Genomic DNA, 18,353 nt, shown 5'->3' with positions numbered 1-18,353 from the left:
GAGTCTTTATATTGTGCTTACTACCATGCCGTAATTCCTGTTAAAAAACTAAGGTGTAACTATTTTCTCAGAAATAGTTGTATACTCTCAATCTAGAATGTCTCTTTGATGTCAGTAAGGCTTATCGATTGTGTGGCACAGTGATTAGAGCTTTAGGCTTCAGTGGCTTCAGTGACTTCAGGACTGTGTGAACCCCGGTTTGATGCCTGCCTCAGCTGGAATAAACATTGTGACTCTTTTGTGCTGGAGCTCTTTGCATTGTACTTAGGGAATAGCTTTAGGGCTTGGCCCCAATCATTGCTGCTTGCAGCTATATTTTATAATTATTTATAGTTTCTATATCTAAATCTTAAAACAAACAAACAAACAAAAAAAAAAACACTTATATGCAGGTTTATATGCTTTTTTGTATTTTCTTCAGAGAGTGGTGACCATGTGATGGATCTGTCATGATAATTTGACACAAGCATACACTGAGAGTTCGTGATGAAGTGTGTTTATTATCAGCTGGTCAAATGGATGTTGCTTGTGCTTTGCAGACAAAGCGGTAGTGGCGCGAGCAGTGATCATCGTTATAACGACCGTCACGATGGAAATGAGCGCAGTCTTCACCTCCACCCAAACCATGAGCCTCCCAGTTATCAGGTTGACCGGGCATCCACTCTCTGCACACAAACACACAAACACACACTCTCATGTAGTACAACTTAACAACATCACACAGTAAATATTTCTCTGATAGACACACTGACCTATTCACCATCACGTATGGCGTTCCATCGAGCCACTCCCACTCACCGGTGCGACCGTCAGTCAAACCCAACCAGAAATAAAGAGGACTCGTCTTACTCACCACAAACTCCTACACACACAAGCACACACATATAAGAGTGTAGTAGGTTTTGTGTTGGTGTTGAGTGTAACAGTATTGATGAGTTCTGACCTTCTCCTGCCTGTTTTTCACAATGAGTAACTGTGATTTTTTATTTTCACACTCGTCTCTCGCTGAGTTCCACGACATCCCATTTTTAGAGAAGAAATAACAGTGTGAGGAGAAGAGAAACCAGCCTACAGGACAGCACTGATCCTCTGTGTCTACACACACACACACACACACACGCAGGTGAGGTCAGTTCGTTTACTGTACGTTTAAGAAATTATTCGTCACCATTTACATAATTTTTATCTGTTTCTATACATTGAAAGTGAATGGTGACTGATGCAAACATTCTGTCAAACATCTTTTGTGTTCCACTGAAGAAAGACAGTCATACTGTACGGGTTTGGAATGAAGTGAGGGTGAGTAAATGATGACAGAATTTCATTTATGTTTTCTGTACTGTGGTACAGTAGTGGAACTTACTGTTTTTGCTGCTGATCTTGTTGATGAGGCATTTGAGTTCTGAGATTTTGTCACTGAGAATCTGTGTTGAATCTGACACTACACACACAAACACATGTGTGGTACATTTAGAAACGGATTTAAATATTGTGTGGTGTGTGTTTGTGTGTGTGGCACTTACTGTCATCCATTTTTGTTTGCACTGTTTCAAGGTCAAACTCCAGATTACTGATGTCTGACTTCAATTTATGCCCTGAAAACACACATGAACACATATTTAGGCATTCCTAGCAGGTTTTAGCATATAGCTAGGGATTTCTTGCATATTTTAGCATGTTTAGAATGTAACTAGGTGTTGATAGCATGTTTTAGCATGTAGCTATGGATTGCTAGCATATTTTAACATGTGGCTAGGCATTTCTAGCATGTTTTAGCATGATGCTAGGCGTTTCTAGCATTTTGCTAGCCATTGCTAGCATGTTTTACCTTGCAGCTAGGTACTGCTAGCATATTTTAGCATGTAGCTAGGCATTTCTAGCATGTTTTAACATGATGCTAGGTGCTTCTAGCATTTTGCTAGCCATTGCTAGCATGTTTTACCTTGAAGCTAGGAATTGCTAGCATATTTTAGCATATTTAGCATGTAGCTAGGTGTTGATAGCATGTTTTAGCATGTAGCTAGGGATTGCTACTATGTTTTAGCACGTAGCTAAGGATTGCTAACATGTTTGAGCATGTAGCTAGGCAATGTTGGCATGTTTCTAGCATGCAGCTAGGCACTGCATTCATGTTTTAGCATGAAACTAGGCATTGCTAGCATGTTTTACCATTAAGCTAGGCATTGCTATCATTTTACTAGGCATTGCTAACATGTTTTAGCATGTAGCTAGGCATTGCTATCATTTTACTAGGCATTGCTAGCATGTTTTCACATGTAGCTAGACATTGCTAGCATGGTTTAGCATGAGGCGTTGCTAGCATATTTCTAGCATGTTTTAGCATGTAGCTAGGTGTTGCATAGATATCTTTACATACATACTTTATTAGCAGCTGTTTCTATGGACAGCGATACGTCGGCACGTCTGCCATATTGGATAAGTCAAGAGCCGTCTGTCAACAGTTGTAAAAGTCTATTGTCTTTTTCAGCCAACTTTCAGATTATCTGATTTTTCCATAAACATTTGGCAATAGATCATATAAAAAATTATTGACTTAACTTCTAAAACTTTTCCCGTAGCAAAACTGCAAATAAAGTCCTCTACAAATTAATATATAATGGCAAACATATGGAAAATTAGCACCCAGTCAGTCAGTTCATTACATGATGAACTGTTTCCACACAAAAGCAGTTTATGCAGCAGTCTGAGGCTTCTTCTCCATTCACTTTCATTTAAACAGATCTCCTCGTTGATCATTCCGAGATTCCACCATGTTTTAGCATGTACCTATGTGCCTTTCAAGTGGACTTGTAAAAATCGTAATTATGAGTTCTGAGCACATGAATGACCCAGCAAAGTCAGAAGTTCAAGTGGGAAACTCTGAGTTCTAGATGATACCCGAGTTGCCGAGATGGGAGGAGTCCTAAACTTTCAACATGTCGGATATAGTTTCTGTAATGAATGACAGGTTTTATTCATTTTTCTAAATACAGCTAATCGTTAGCGCTTGCCGTTTCAATCATATTCATTCATCTATATCAGCAACCATTCTATGTATGTTGTACATTTTTACACCGTGAAAATAGCTCGTATTTGACCAAAATTCCATTATTGTCAGCAAGCTAACTGAGCGATATGTATTATGGTGTCAAAATAAAAGTTCCTCAAGAAATATGGGTGTGTGTGTGTGTGTGTGTGTGTGAGTGTGTTGTGTGTGTGTGTGTGTGTGTGTGGGCAGGTTTAAGTGGTTTACGAGGACTTTTTTTTAGGTTATAAACTGGTAATTACAAGGGTATTATGCTATAAATGTGGTTTATGAGGACATTTCTAGTGTCCCCATAATTCAAATCTCTTAAAGATTTGTGTGTGTGTGTGTGTGTGTGTGTGTGTGTGTGTGTGTGTGTGCTGTGTGTGTGTGTAATTACCATTTTCCTCCAGGTTGTGTGATCTGAATATGATGCTCTGTAGAGTTTGATTCAAATTCTTCACAGTCATCTCTGTAGCTGAGAACTTTCTCTCGAACTTTACATCTTACAAAACAAAAATAGTGAGTCTTCACAATCACAGCCCATAGTTACAGTCATGAATAATGTATGTAATGTGATGTACAGTCTGTAAAGTATGGTTGGGAACCAAAACCGGTTCGTGACTCTTATGAGTCGGTTCTTTTGAATCTACCGCGCGAAACAAACAGCATGACCAGTGTACTCTGATTCCCGATCAAATGACTCTTATGAGTCGGTTCTTTTGAATCTACTGCGTGAAACTTACGGCACTATCTGAATGAATGACTCTCATCATCCGGTTCTTTTTTAGTGAAAGAAAAACTGAACCGCAAGTCATTCATTTAGTCTTTTACAGCTCCAAATAAACCAAGAACTGTTAGTGTGGACTGTGAGGCTACTTGGCTTGTGAGACTTAAATCATAGTAATTACTGGTTGGTTGTTGAAATGACAATATGTAGTTACAGATACACATTAATTTAAGTTTGTTGTAATCAATAAAATATAAATTTTAGGGCAGTAAATCCAATAAGAACTGCATTTCTTTTTTCCAAATATTTAATCATCATAAGAAGGCTACTAAAAGAATCGTTAATGTGAGAAGGAATCAGAATCAGAGTCATTAAACTCCTTCTGTTGTGTATGAGTGTGTAAGTGTGTGTTACTCACGGCTGACAGATACAGTAATTATGAGTATCATCAGGATTACTGTAGTGACACTGATCACAGCACACAAACTCCACCGCGAGCGACCAATAGAGGGAACTACAGCAAACCTGTGAAGAGACTCTAACACACACACACAGACACACACAATCACACACAAACACACAATCACACACACACAATCACACACACACACAGACCCAAACAAACACACACAATCACACACAGACACACACACACAATCACACACACACACACAGACCCAAACAAACACACACAATCACACACAGACACACACACACAATCACACACAGACACAAACAAACACACACAATCACACACACACACACACACAATCACACACAGACACAAACAAACACACACAATCACACACACACACACACACACAATCACACACACACACAGACACAAACAAACACACACAATCACACAGACACACACACACAATCACACACAGACACACACACACCCAAACAAACACACACAATCAAACACAGACACACACACACAATCTCACACACACACAATCACACACAGACACACACACACACAATCACACACAATCACTCACACACAATCACACACAGACACAAACAAACACACACAATCACACACACACACACACACACACACACAATCACACACAGACACACACACACAGACACAAACAAACACACACAATCACACAGACACACACACACAATCACACACAGACACACACACACAAAATCACACACACATACACACAGACCCAAACAAACACACACAAACACAGACACACACACACAATCACACACAGACACACACACACACAATCACACACAATCACTCACACACAATCACACACAGACACACACACAGAGACCCAAACAAACACACACAATCAAACACAGACACACACACACAATCACACACAGACACAAACAAACACACACAATCACACACACACACACACACACAAACAAACATACAATCACACACAGACACACACACAGACCCAAACAAACATACACAATCACACACAGACACACACACAGACCCAAACAAACATACACAATCACACACACACAGACACACACACACAGACACAAACAAACACACACAATCACACACACACAATCACACACAGACACAAACAAACACACACAATCACACACACACACAATCACACACTCACACAGACACACACACACACACACAATAACACACACAATCACACACACACACACACACACAAACAAACACACACACACACACACAATCACACACAAACACACGCACACACAATCACACACAGACACACACACAATCACACACTCACACAGACACACACACACACACACACACACACACACACAATCACACACAGACACAGACACAAAGAAACACACACAATCACACACAAACACAAACACACACAATCACACACACACACACAATTATTATTGAAAAGAGCTCTAAGTCTCATGTGCTCTTTGAATGAGTGATGTTTGCAAAACTACTGAGTTACATGTTGTAGTTTAATATTAATAGTGACGCTTGACTTAGTAAACATTTAATGATGGATTTTATCTGAACTGAGACAAAAAGGAGAGGAATGTGTGTGGTGGTGTGAAATGTTGAGGTCAGAGGTCAAGCAGCTATATAAACGGCAATCACTCAGCACAGGAATGTTTGTCAGGGTTACACACACACACACACACACACACACACACACCTTTCCGCCAGAACTGTGTGTCGTCACTGGTATCTTGATTGTCATATTCGTCAGTATATTCGTTCGTCATGGAAACAGAGCTGCTCTCTGATGTAGAAACCCTCATGATGACAGACTGGACCTACACACACACACACACACACGTACACATCACACACACACGTACATATAGAACACACACAGTCAAGTCAGCTCAGCAAATGTTGAGTTTGCAGTTGTTTGTTTAAAATTTAAAGCTCGCCATTATCACAGACTGTGGAGTAATTGCAAATTATTGCAATTACTCCCAATTATTCATAGATAATATTGTATGTGTTTATAATCTTATGATAAAGAAAATATATATCTTTTTTTGGGGGGGTTCCAACTTTGTAAACATGTAATTCAGGTTCTGTTTATTCTTACTCACTTTGAAAAGTCTCATTTTATTCCACTAGATGGCAGTAATGACCTTTGTGATGATAAATAACATTTTATCATCAATTTTCGATGATTTGTTTTGCATGCTTTTCCTGTGGGACTGCATATTTTGTTCTGGACATCTAAGATATAACATTGTATTCTTCACACAAGCAAGCTCACAGACAAGTAAATAACGGCTCATTTTTTAGAAAACTCCCTAATGTAAAAGCAGATATAACGTTTTAAGCTATTTGGGGCTTACAGCAGCAGTTATCAGAGCATAAAAGAGACGTTTGTATTTGATGACTTACAGAAATCATATTTCACTTTGTGATTCTTTTGAAAATCTTTTGAACTGTGGTATTAATTATACAGTCACATTTCTGAGAATGAGAGCTTTCATTTGATATATGACTTGTTTATTTAAGTGTTATGTGAAGGACTTTTAGATTCATATTAATATTTCTACCTCATTACCACTAGGGGGCGCTCTTTATCAACGCGAATGTTTTGAGGCCTTATATTGTTATTTTAAGTAACATAAATGCAGAAGTGATGGTTATTTCTGACAAGTTCAGATTCTAAGCTTTCAAATGATACCTCATATGCCTGACTTATTTATACGAAGACTTTAACGTTTTAATCGTAAACTTTATTCGTGATATAGCGCCCCCTTTTGGACCCGACGGAGGGTCCGTAGAGTTTAAGGGTATATACTGATCAACACTTCTAGAAAACAATAGGTTATAAAGTCTGAACACTGTTACTAAAGTAAAGGAATTATTAGAAATGTGGAACTTTTAGTTCATGTCACCACTAGATTATTTTAAAGTGTCCTTTGTATCCAGTTTCTTAAATAGAAAGTGTTCACAAGCAAATATCAGTGTCTTATAACACAGTGTGTCTAAATTCAGTCCGGACGACATCTCTAAGCACATTTCACTATCCCATTGATTTACTGTGATATGAAATCAGTGTTTCTCACTTAATCAAAACTGAAACATCATTAAAATTGTGAATTAGTAATTTGTTGCAAATCCCATATACAAAAAAAAAAAAAAAAAGGACAAACAGATGAATTAAGAGTCAATATTAATTCTCCACTCACCTCCTGTCTGAGGAATAATATCTCTCCGTCTGCTGCTGTTGTGTGTGTTTGTGAATTTGTACTTTGAGCGGATTTTGGTGCTTGTGTTTGAATTGAAGTGAAGAATATTTACTCAGTGTGCAGTGAACACAGTACACGTCTAAAACCAGATCATGATGTGTTTGTTCCTCTTGACTGAACTCTCTGGTTCTGTTGGGCTGAATCTAGTGTTTATTATTATTAGTGTTTCTTATTAGTGATGCGACTGTATTAACTAAAATTCTCAAAAAATAATTAAGTAGGAATGTCAGTTTATCCAGTGCAATCTACAGGATTACATCTGATCCACTTAAAGAGAGAAAAATAAATTGTTTCGTTATTAAAAACCTTTTGTCATGGATAGCATACATGGTAACTCCAATAATGTTTAACAAGGTTTTAGACAAAAGGCTAAAATATAAGAGAGTTTCTGGATAATCTCTAAATAATACTCATACTTCCATTTGTGTCATATACAGAGGCAAGAAAAAGTATGTGAACCCTTTTGAATTAGCTGTTTTTCTACATTAATTGGTCATAAAATGTGATCTCATCAAGTATAGAAAAACACAATGTGCTTAAACTAACAACACACAAACAATTATAATCATTCATGTCTTTATTGAACACATCCCATTAAACATTCACAGTGCTGTGGAAAAAGTATGTGAACCCAAAAAAGCTAATTAGAGTCAAGTGTTGGCAAACCTGGCATCTGATTAATGAAACGAGATTGGAGGTGTGGGTTAGAGCTACTTTGACTTATAAAAAGCACTCAAATATTTTCAGTTTGCTATTCACGAGAAGCATCTGCTGACGTTGACCATGCCTTGCAAAAAAGAGATATCAGCAGACCTACAATCAAGAATAGTTGCTTTGCATAAAGCTGGAAAGGGTTATAAAGTTCTCTCAAAGAGTTTATATATTCATCTGTCCACAGTTAGACAAACTGTCTATAAATGGAGATGATTTAGTACTATAGGTACTCTCACTAGAAGTGGCCGTCCAGTCAAGATAACTCAAAGGACACACCGCAGAATGCTCAATGAGGTAATAAAGAACCCTAGAGTGACAGATAAAGACTTGAAGGAATCATTGGAACTGGTTAACATCTCTGTTCATGAGTCTACTATACAGAAAACATTAAACAGGTATGGTGTCCATGGCAGGACATCACGAAGGAAGCTGCTGCTTTCCAACAGAAACTGTGGAAAAGAATCATAATAAAGAATGAGTAGGTTTTTCCAAACTTTTGACTGGTTGTGTAAAACAATGTACAGTGGTGTCCAAAAGTCAGAGCCCTCATTAAATAAATTAAGCTTTAGGATTATGAAGATTTTTAAGTAATGATGGAAAGTGAAGAATAATTCCAGGTTAATACAAGTTAAGCGTTTCCACTCATCCCTCCTTTGCTTTAAATCTGTGTTACAGTGGGGGTCTGGGTATCTCAGCGAGTATTGACGCTGACTATCACACCTGGAGTCGTGAGTTTGAATCCAGGGCGTGCTGAGTGACTCCAGCCAGGTCTCCTAAGCAACCAAATTGGCCCGGTTGCTAGGGAGGGTAGAGTCACATGTGGTAACCTCCTCGTGGTCGCGATTAGTGGTTCTCGCTCTCAGTGGGGCGTGTGGTAAGTTGTGTGTGGATCGTGGAGAGTAGCATGAGCCTCCACATGCTGTGAGTCTCCGCGGTGTCATGCACAACGAGTCACGTGATAAGATGCACGGATTGACGGTCTCAGAAGCGGAGGCAACTGAGACTTGTCCTCCTCCACCCGGATTGAGGTGAGTAACCGCACCACCACGAGGACCTACTAAGTAGTGGGAATTGGGCATTCCAAATTGGGAAGAAAAGGGGATAAAATTAAAAAACATATATACATTTTTTTCATTTTTTTTTTTTTTATGTGTGTTCCAGTGAGACACTTACAATGGAAGTCAATGGGGTCAATCATTAAACATTAAAATACTCACTGTTTCAAAAGTATAGACACATAACATAAACAATATGTGTGTTAACATGATTTTACTGTGATAAAATCACTTACTAACCACATCTGTGGAAACATACAGACAATTAAATAAGATTATTAAATTATAAATTAAAATATTAAGTAAAAAAAGCAGTTTCACTGAATTTTGACCTATATATATATATTATATAAATACAGTATATAGGATTTACATATTTATATTTAGAAATATTATATATACACACCCGTTGAGCTATTTCTAAAACGTGGCACTCCACACACACACACACACTTACACACACATCTCTGTTTCTGTAGCCGAGGGGCGTGATATTTCTGATTTCATGCTTTTCATTTGTCTGACTCTAATTGGTCAACCCCGTCGCCGTCTCTTTTCCTATTGGCTGCTTCCCTGTCCGTCATCTTATGCTGCACGCTCATACGGCGACGGAGCGGAAGTGGGGCGTTTCTACAGGCTGACTCCAACATTCCTGCCGTCCATCCGCGAAGTTCGGGAGAGTTCTGCGCTCGAGCAACCGGACAACTGATCCGAACCCGTAGAACCGGAGCAAGTCGAGTGAGTGCAGTGACCCGCGAGCGCGATGATTCTGGTGCTGATTCTGAGCTTCCTTCAGCTCTGCCGAACCGAACCACGACCCGGAACACCAGGTACAAGATCCTTTACATTACAGTCTGTATCAGCCGTTAGTTTGTCTTGCTTTTAAATGTCCAGTCAAACCAATTTCCGACCCGAACTTCATCTATAGTGATAGTACAGATGAGAAAGAGTGATGGACATTCAGAACATTGTGGACCTCCTGACAGAACCGTGAGAAACTCAAACCCAGATCCTCCTGTGGAACATTCTGGATCTTCTGTGATCTGGATTTGAGTTTCAATTGGATTGAGTCTTTTCTGGTTTAACCCTGAAGATTTAAAGCATCGTGGCCTTTATCCATCCCTTATGAACATTTACCATGGTTTTACTACAGTAAATATAACTCAACTATGGTATTAATGATACATATATATATATATATATATATATATATATATATACTAATATATATATATATGCACTAATATATATAGTGTGTGTGTGTGTGTGTGTGTATATATATATATATATATATATATATATATATACTTAAGTTGAAGTCATACGTTTACATACACTAAGTTAACTGTGCCTTTAAGCAGCTTGGAAAATTCCAGAAAATTATGTCAAGCCTTTAGCCAGTTAGCTTCTGATAGGAGGTGTACTGAATTGGAGGTGTACCTGTGGATGTATTTTAAGGCCGACCTTGTGAAGATGCTGGAGGAAACAAGTAGACAAGTATCTATATCCACAGTAAAACGAGTCCTATATCGACATAACCTGAAAGGCTGCTCATCAAGGAAGAAGCCACTGCTCCAAAACCACCATAAAAAAGCCAGACTACAGTTTGCAAGTGCACATGGGGACAAAGATCTTACTTTTTGGAGAAATGTCCTCTGGTCTGATGAAACAAAAATTACACTGTTTGGCCATAATGACCATCGTAATGTTTGGAGGAAAAAGGGTGAGGCTTGCAAGCCGAAGAACACCATCCCAACCATGAAGCATGGGGGTGGCAGCATCATGTTGTGGGGGTGCTTTGCTGCAGGAGGGACTGGTGCACTTCACGAAATAGATGGCATCATGAGGAAGGAAAATGATGTGGATATACTGAAGCAACATCTCAAGACATCAGACAGGAAGTTAAAGCTCGGTCGCAAATGGGTCTTCCAAATGGACAATGACCCCAAGCATACCTCCAAAGTTGTGGCAAAATGGCTTAAGGACAACAAAGTCAAGGTATTGGAGTGGCCATCACAAAGTCCTGACCTCAATACTCTTTTGACCGCGAGCGAATACGAACATTACAGGCTAAAGTATACTTCGGTTGTCCACGTTGCTGTTCGGAACGCGCATAGTTTGCGTAACGCAAATATCGTCAGAACGTAACCTCACCCTCGTCTGTTTGCATCGTCGCTGCATGCGATTGCTGTTGACTGTACTAAAACAGTATCACAAAATCTTATTGCGCATGTGTCGAATGCGTTCGTATTCACTCGCAAACTTTTAGTACAGTCAACAGGAGACTGCATTCGACACATGCGCAATACGATTTTTCGAAATAAGGAATCCACTACAAATGACTAATTACTTATAAATAAAAATGATCAGATTATTTTACTGATTACTTCATCTAAAAAGTAATCACATTACTAATTATTTTACTTTTAAGTTACTTCCTAAATTACAGTTCCTATTACAGTTTTTGGTTTTCCGCTCAAATTCAAAACGTATAAATATTTCACCCTTCAGCTGTTATAGAAATGCTAACAGACGTACATATGAATTCATATTTTAAATGTTATACTCAGATTACTTAAATGCAAGTAATGTACTTAAAAGTAATTACTTTAATTGAGATTACAAGAATTTAAAATGTAATGTGTTACACTACTTTTTACTTAAAAGTAATTAGATTACAGTAACTAATTACTTTGCAATCGGATGCACCCAACACTGCTTTAGAAAAAGATGATCTTCGGAAACTTTGACAAATAAGCGACTAATTGCTAATAAAAGTTGCGGAGTATTTTCTGATGTATCGACAGTGGAACATTTATAACGCATTTCATTCATGTCAGCAGGTGTTGCAGTATGTTGTGTTGTTGTGAAAATGACAAATAAAACTTTAAACCTTTTATGGTATTATTTGGAGCATGAGTAGTTTCTGGTCCAGTGTCATCACATGCAGATAATATCGATAACACTTTACAATTCCTTTATGCTAACATTATTAAATGCATCGTGAATTAACAAGAAGAACAATATTTGTTAATTTATACAATTGTTCATTTTAGTTCAGGTTAGTTAATGATGCATTATTAACTAATGTTAAAGGAATAACAGCGTTTGTGGCAAAATATTGAATAACACAACAATTAATTTCCACTCGTCCCTCCTTTTCTTTAAATGTGTGTTCCAGTGAGACACTTACAATGGAAGTCAATGGGGTCAATCTGTAAACATTACAATACTCACTGTTTCAAAAGTATAGACACAAGACGTAAACAATATGTGTGTTCACATGATTTTACTGTGATAAAATCACTTACTAACCCCATCTGTGGAAAGATATTGACAATTTTACAACTTCATTGCCATGACGATGTAATGTCAACAAACCCTAAAACAACCGTAAAAATGAAGATTTAAACAACTTTAAAGCTTAACACACAAGTTTTAACAGAAGAATTAATGTAAGTGCTTTTATAAAATTATAAGCTTCACATTTCTGCCTTTAAACCTCCAAAAATTGACCCCATTGACTTACATTGTAAGTGTCTCACTGGAACACAGATTTAAAGAAAAGGAGGGACGAGTCGAAATTAATCCTTTAAGTTCAAATGGGCCCGCCAGTGAGAAAAAAGAATTTGTCAAAATATTAATAACTACAGTCTTGACCAACACAAAATAGGTATGGTTTGAAAGTTTAGAAGCTCTACTTTCCAATGCATGTAGACATTATGACCAAAACTGAACAAGTGCTTTGAAATGCAGATAAATCAGAAGTGTTCCGTTTTGGTCATTTATTAAAAAAAATTAACTTTACATATTATTGTAATCAGTAAAAACATCAAACTGATCAAATAGTCATGTGTCATATGTTGTTGGAAAGATCTCAAAGAGTAGAATACAACCAGCCTATTTGTTTTACTCACAGACACAAATATAGTGAGTAATAGCTAAGTATATGTCTTTGACAATTATGTTGGTGTTGCTTATATGCTGCATTTTCACTTATAACTTCATACAAAAAAAATTAAAAATAGAACATAAAATATCACATATCATTACTTAGAGGAAGTGATTATCTTTCAAACGAGTCCACACACAAGATAATCAGATGCATAGATCATTAGATAATCCACATGAAGCACAATGTTACATATGACCACCAGGAGATGGCACCAAATACATGACACAGACTCAATGATGACTCAAATGACACAGAATGAAACTCATTCTGTGAAATCTCATTACTAAAATCATGTCTGCATGCTATACAAACCTTTAGTCATTGTTGTGTTTGCATGTGTAATTAGTTCTTATGTACAATTATTATGTTTTATTTGTTTGGAGAAGTTTTTGGACACTATGATAAATTATATTTGTAATGTTATAACTTTTGATTGCTTTATCGTATCAACACAACATTTTTCTCAGATACAGTTGACATGATTGGGAACAAAACAAAAGCAGTTTTTCTGAGACACCTTATTTACACCCAGAGATATATAATGTCAAATCAGAAAAATAAGTAAAAAAGTGAATTTTTCACTTCAGTATGCCACTGAAACAGGAAATATTTAAAAACACCCTCAGAGGTTAAAGAAAAGGAGGGACGAGCTGAAATAAATTTTTGTGGTATTCAACATGACACAAATGCTGTCGATTGAGCTGAACTTGTACTGAACCAAGAATATTCCTTTAACAGATACCATATATAAAAAAATAAAAAAAATTATATAAAATAATATGCTTGTGTATGTTGTGATTAACATTAACCAAGATGTAACTAAAAATGTCGAAATATAAACTATTTATGCACTGTTAAAACTAACCAAAACTAAACTGAAATTGAAAACTAAAACACAAACCAAAATAAAAACTATAATAACCCATGCAAACTATTGGTCAATCGATACAGGTTTTTCAATGACCGATGCCGTTACCGATATCAAGAGAGCAGGATGGCCGATATAAATGCCATTAAACAGAATACAATTTAACAACAGCAAATCAGATGTACACAAAGTTTATAAAGTGAAACAAACGCTTATTTCATGCAACATTTACTCAAATTTTCATAAACATGAAAAGAAAAAAACATGTGACAAAAAGTGTTAACCATCAATTGATAAATCTATTGGTAAATTTAGGAACTGACACAAGGGAACGTTAACACTTCTGTTAATCAGCCAAGTGAACACAGTTATCGGCTGATGTGTTAATCACAAAATGGCCAAATATCGGCCGATATATCGTCTATCACTAACGCAGATGCCTTATTTTCAAATCCAGCTCTTGTTTCATGTATCAGTGCACATCATCATCATATATCGTCAGATCTGCTTGTTTGGATTTGGTAACTGCTCTCCATTTAAAGACTTTTATTCCATGTCTCTCTGGAATACTTGATTGTGTTTGGTCAGTGGCCACATTCTGATGCTAAACAGTATAATTGACCTCTGTTTGTGTCTCTACAGATGAGATGTTGGTGATTACAGCAGCTACAGAAGTGACTGATGGCTACATGAGGTTCATGAGGACAATCAGGCAGTTCAACTACACTGTTCAGGTGCCACATCCACCTGGTTAACCTCCAAACTCTCGTCTTCTGCTCCTTTAGCTCATCTCACACGTGTGTTGTGTTGTGGTGTGCAGGTTCTGGGTCTGGGTGAGGAGTGGAGGGGTGGTGATGTGGCCAGGACTGTTGGTGGTGGTCAGAAGGTTCGTTGGCTGAAGAAAGAGCTACAGAAACACAAAGACAAACAAAACACGGTCATCATGTTTGTAGACAGGTGGGAATATACGTACATGCACAACACAATGCATTGACCTGATTTCTCTTTTCTCTTCTTCTTGTATGTATATTATGACTTTGTTCTATTTTTCTCTCCTTAACAATAGATGCTTTATTAATGTGTAACACATTTACAGTCAGGGTTAGTAAGTGATTCTATCACAACAGTATCATGTGAACTTTTAAGTGTTACGATTATGCTTTCAAAACATATTTCAAATGTTCATTTGTGCCCCATAGACTTCTGTTATAAGTGCATTTATTGTAACCATGAGGGACGAGTCAAAACTAATGTGTGTTTTAATCATGTGTGTGTAGTTATGATGTGATTTTAGCCAGCGGTCCAGACGAGCTGCTCAAGAAGTTTTCTGATTTTGCTCATCGTGTGGTTTTCTCTGCGGAGGGATTCTGCTGGCCAGACCAAAGACTCGCTTCAAAATACCCAGCGGTGCACAACGGCAAACGCTACCTCAACTCTGGAGGTAAGACAGAAGACATTGTGTAAAGCTGAATATCCTGAGTCATAACAGCTGATGCCCATGTTATTGTGTTTGTCTGTGTAGGTTTTATTGGCTACGCTCCTGAGATTTACGCGATTGTGCAGCAGTGGAAATTCAAAGACGACGATGATGACCAGCTGTTTTACACACGCATCTACCTGGATAAAGAGAAGAGGGTGTGTGTGTTTGTCTGTTGATAGTGTTTTTTTAGCTGTACTGTTACCACTAATAGTATTTTTTTAAAGGAATAGTATAATATTTATATTTAGTATTGAACTACTATAATTGAATCGTATTTAACCCTCCTGCAGACGGGCCCGTGCAAAAAAAAAAAAAGGCAATATATTAATAGCTACAGTCTTGACCAACACAAAATATTAATCATTTGAAAGTTTAGATGCTCTACTTTACAATGCATGTAGACATTATGACCAAAACTGAACAAGTGCTTGGAAATTTGCATAATTTGCATTGAAAATATTAAAAATAAATTGCACTTTACATATTATTGCAATCAGTAAAAACATCAAACTCATCAAATAGTCATGTGTCATATGTTGTTGGAAAGCTCTTAAAGAGTAGACAAAAATATAGTGAGTAATAGCTAAGTATATGTCTTTGACAATTATGTTTGTGTTGCTTATATGCCGCATTTTCACTTATAAATTAATGAGAAATAAAAGGAACATAAAATATCACATAGCATTACTTAGAGGAGGTGATTATCTTTCAAACGAGTCCACACACAAGATAATCAGATGTATAGATCATTAGATAATCCACATGAAGCACAATGTTACATATGACCACCAGGAGATGGCGCCAAATACATGACACAGACTCAATGATGACTCAAATGACACAGAATGAAACTCATTCTGTGAAATCTCATTACTAAAATCATGTCTGCATGCTATACAAACCTTTAGTCATTGTTGTGTTTGCATGTGTAATTAGTTCTTATGTACAATTATTATGTTTTATTTGTTTGGAGAGGCTTTTGGACACTATGATCAATTATTTTTGTAATGTTATAACTTTTGATTGCTTTGTCATATCAATACAAGTAGACATGATTGGGAGCCACCTTATTTATACCCAGAGATATATAATGTCAAATCAGACAAATAAGAAAAAAAAGTACATTTTTGCAAAAGAAAATTGTGATTTTTCAGCAATATATGTATAATATAATATCCATATCATTAAAGAAATTGAAAAGTTTCTTAACAATGATACAAAACACTTGACCCTCCTTGTTTTTGTTTTGTTTTTTGTCAAGTTATATGCCATTGAAACAGGAAATTTTTAAACAAAATCTTCAGAACTTAAAGGGTTAATGAATTGGCACATCATGTAATAAATAAGATAAAAAATTGTAATCAGTTGACAGCCCTAATAATAATCACACAGTGAAGACCAGTAATTTAATAGTTTTGTTTTACATTTTGTGACTTTTTCAGTTTCTGAATGTTAACTTGAATACTTGATACTACTGTTAAAAGCCTCAAGCACTTAATTCGTATCTTTTTCTATTATTTGTATTTGTTGTATTGCTTCTAAATTGTTTCTTTGTTCTCTAAAAGTACTTTATTACTGACAGTTTACTTAATAACTTGAAACAAATAATATGTATTTTGTTGTGGTATTAAAAGTAGATTATAGAAAATCATCAAATTGCTTTAAAAAATGTACATTAGATTCTGAAACAATTTGGGTATATTAAAAATCAAATTGAATCTAATTTTTTTTTTTTTTTTTTTAATCTACTATTCCGGTCAATATAACTGTGGCAAAATAACATAAATAAAGTACAGTTAATTTATAATATTTCTGCAGAATACTTATGTAAATTAATGCATTGAGTTCTGTCGTTGTCAGTGAATTTTGGTCAGCTGTGTGTTTTCATATGTAACTGTTCATGCTAAATTCAGTTTCTCTTTTCCAGAGAAAGTTCAACATTACGCTGGACCACAAATCCCACATATTTCAGAACCTTAATGGAGCCATAGGTACACAAACACGCACACACGTACACACACACACAAACGCAAACACACAAACTCACACACATACAAACACACACAAACGCACACAAACACACACACACACATACATCATTCACACACATTTTTGAGTGTGCGGTTGCTCTTGAATTTGTGTAATGTACTTAGGTGTATTTGTGTGTTTTTCCAGAGGAAGTGGTCCTGAAGTTTGAGAAATCTCGAGTCCGGGCTCGGAACGTGGCCTATGACACGCTTCCTGTCGTTATCCATGGCAACGGGCCGACTAAGGTAACGTAAACATTCTGCACAGTAATCCCTCTGTTAAATATAGCCCCTCGTTTAATATACAGACCTTCACATATTCTACAATAAGCCATTATTTGTGTTCACTTTTACTTTTTATTCCACATTTTGTTGATTGAATTCCAGGTGTTGGCTTGTAAAAGCCAAAATACTGTCCTTTTAAATAAACATATTATTATTATTTAAATTTTAGACACTAACTCGTCCTAGAGCTTTCAAGCTGCAGTCACCAAACTTGTCACAGACCTGTAGACTCTTCTGACTCGGGATGCTTTTACTTTTCTAACTGATCGGAATTACAGTTTCCGCTCAGCGGGCGATCAAAAACAAAAAAAAATCTTGTCCCGAACCGCACACTTGTGCATTATTCTACACCATTTTGTAGCGCAAGTAGTGCGAGTTGTATGTTTACATTGAAAATGCAGCAAAAAAAAGTGTACTTTAAGTACCCGGATGATGCACTTTTTCAACCGTCAAAACGGAGTGCGGAGTGTTGGACACTTCATGCACTCAGC

At 36.8% G+C, this 18,353-nt stretch overlaps 3 protein-coding genes across 4 annotated transcripts in view; 1 reads left to right on the top strand and 2 right to left on the bottom strand.

The window, feature by feature from the left end:
* Nucleotides 1-480: 480 nt before the first annotated feature.
* Nucleotides 481-7,561, bottom strand: asgr1a (asialoglycoprotein receptor 1a). The gene is made up of 9 exons (XM_051661609.1): nt 7,419-7,561; nt 5,909-6,029; nt 4,174-4,293; nt 3,426-3,530; nt 1,524-1,595; nt 1,364-1,441; nt 944-1,095; nt 753-862; nt 481-665 (listed from the first exon to the last, which is right to left on the bottom strand). The coding sequence occupies exons 2-9, from the start codon at nt 6,012-6,014 to the stop codon at nt 512-514; spliced, it is 897 nt and encodes a 298-aa protein (XP_051517569.1). The 5' UTR covers nt 6,015-6,029; nt 7,419-7,561; the 3' UTR covers nt 481-511.
* The window catches only part of plod3 (procollagen-lysine, 2-oxoglutarate 5-dioxygenase 3), a 30,585-nt gene continuing 13,349 nt past the window's right edge, over nt 1,118-18,353 (top strand). The window contains exons 1-7 of one of the 2 annotated variants that reach the window (XM_051661589.1): nt 1,118-1,299; nt 14,713-14,804; nt 14,891-15,027; nt 15,348-15,511; nt 15,593-15,705; nt 17,478-17,541; nt 17,726-17,823. In XM_051661589.1, coding sequence (XP_051517549.1) covers nt 14,718-14,804; nt 14,891-15,027; nt 15,348-15,511; nt 15,593-15,705; nt 17,478-17,541; nt 17,726-17,823 — 663 coding nt within the window. In that variant the 5' untranslated portion in view covers nt 1,118-1,299; nt 14,713-14,717. Of the gene's footprint in view, nt 1,300-9,875; nt 10,078-14,712; nt 14,805-14,890; nt 15,028-15,347; nt 15,512-15,592; nt 15,706-17,477; nt 17,542-17,725; nt 17,824-18,353 lie in introns of those variants that run through there. The other variant, XM_051661588.1, reaches the window with a different exon arrangement.
* camta2 (calmodulin binding transcription activator 2) overlaps nt 13,316-18,353 on the bottom strand; it is a 248,222-nt gene continuing 243,184 nt past the window's right edge. The window contains exon 24 of the transcript XR_007893725.1: nt 13,316-13,514. The gene's annotated coding sequence lies outside the window, so the exon portion shown is untranslated. The remainder of the gene's footprint in view (nt 13,515-18,353) is intronic.

The sequence above is a fragment of the Myxocyprinus asiaticus genome, chromosome 29 (assembly GCF_019703515.2).
Source record: "Myxocyprinus asiaticus isolate MX2 ecotype Aquarium Trade chromosome 29, UBuf_Myxa_2, whole genome shotgun sequence".
Taxonomy (NCBI): domain Eukaryota; kingdom Metazoa; phylum Chordata; class Actinopteri; order Cypriniformes; family Catostomidae; genus Myxocyprinus; species Myxocyprinus asiaticus.
This window is presented reverse-complemented; position numbering and strand designations above follow the sequence as displayed.

What these genes read in the sequence shown, in the direction of transcription:
- asgr1a (XM_051661609.1), bottom strand. Translation starts at nt 6,014, where the DNA reads ATGAGGGTTTCTACATCAGAGAGCAGCTCTGTTTCCATGACGAACGAA. An exon ending in ACACAACCTGGAGGAAAATG is followed by an intron (nt 1,596 to 3,425) that starts GTAATTACACAC and finishes GTGTGTTTTCAG; the next exon opens with GGCATAAATTGAAGTCAGAC. An exon ending in TGAAAAACAGGCAGGAGAAG is followed by an intron (nt 863 to 943) that starts GTCAGAACTCAT and finishes TTGTGTGTGTAG; the next exon opens with GAGTTTGTGGTGAGTAAGAC.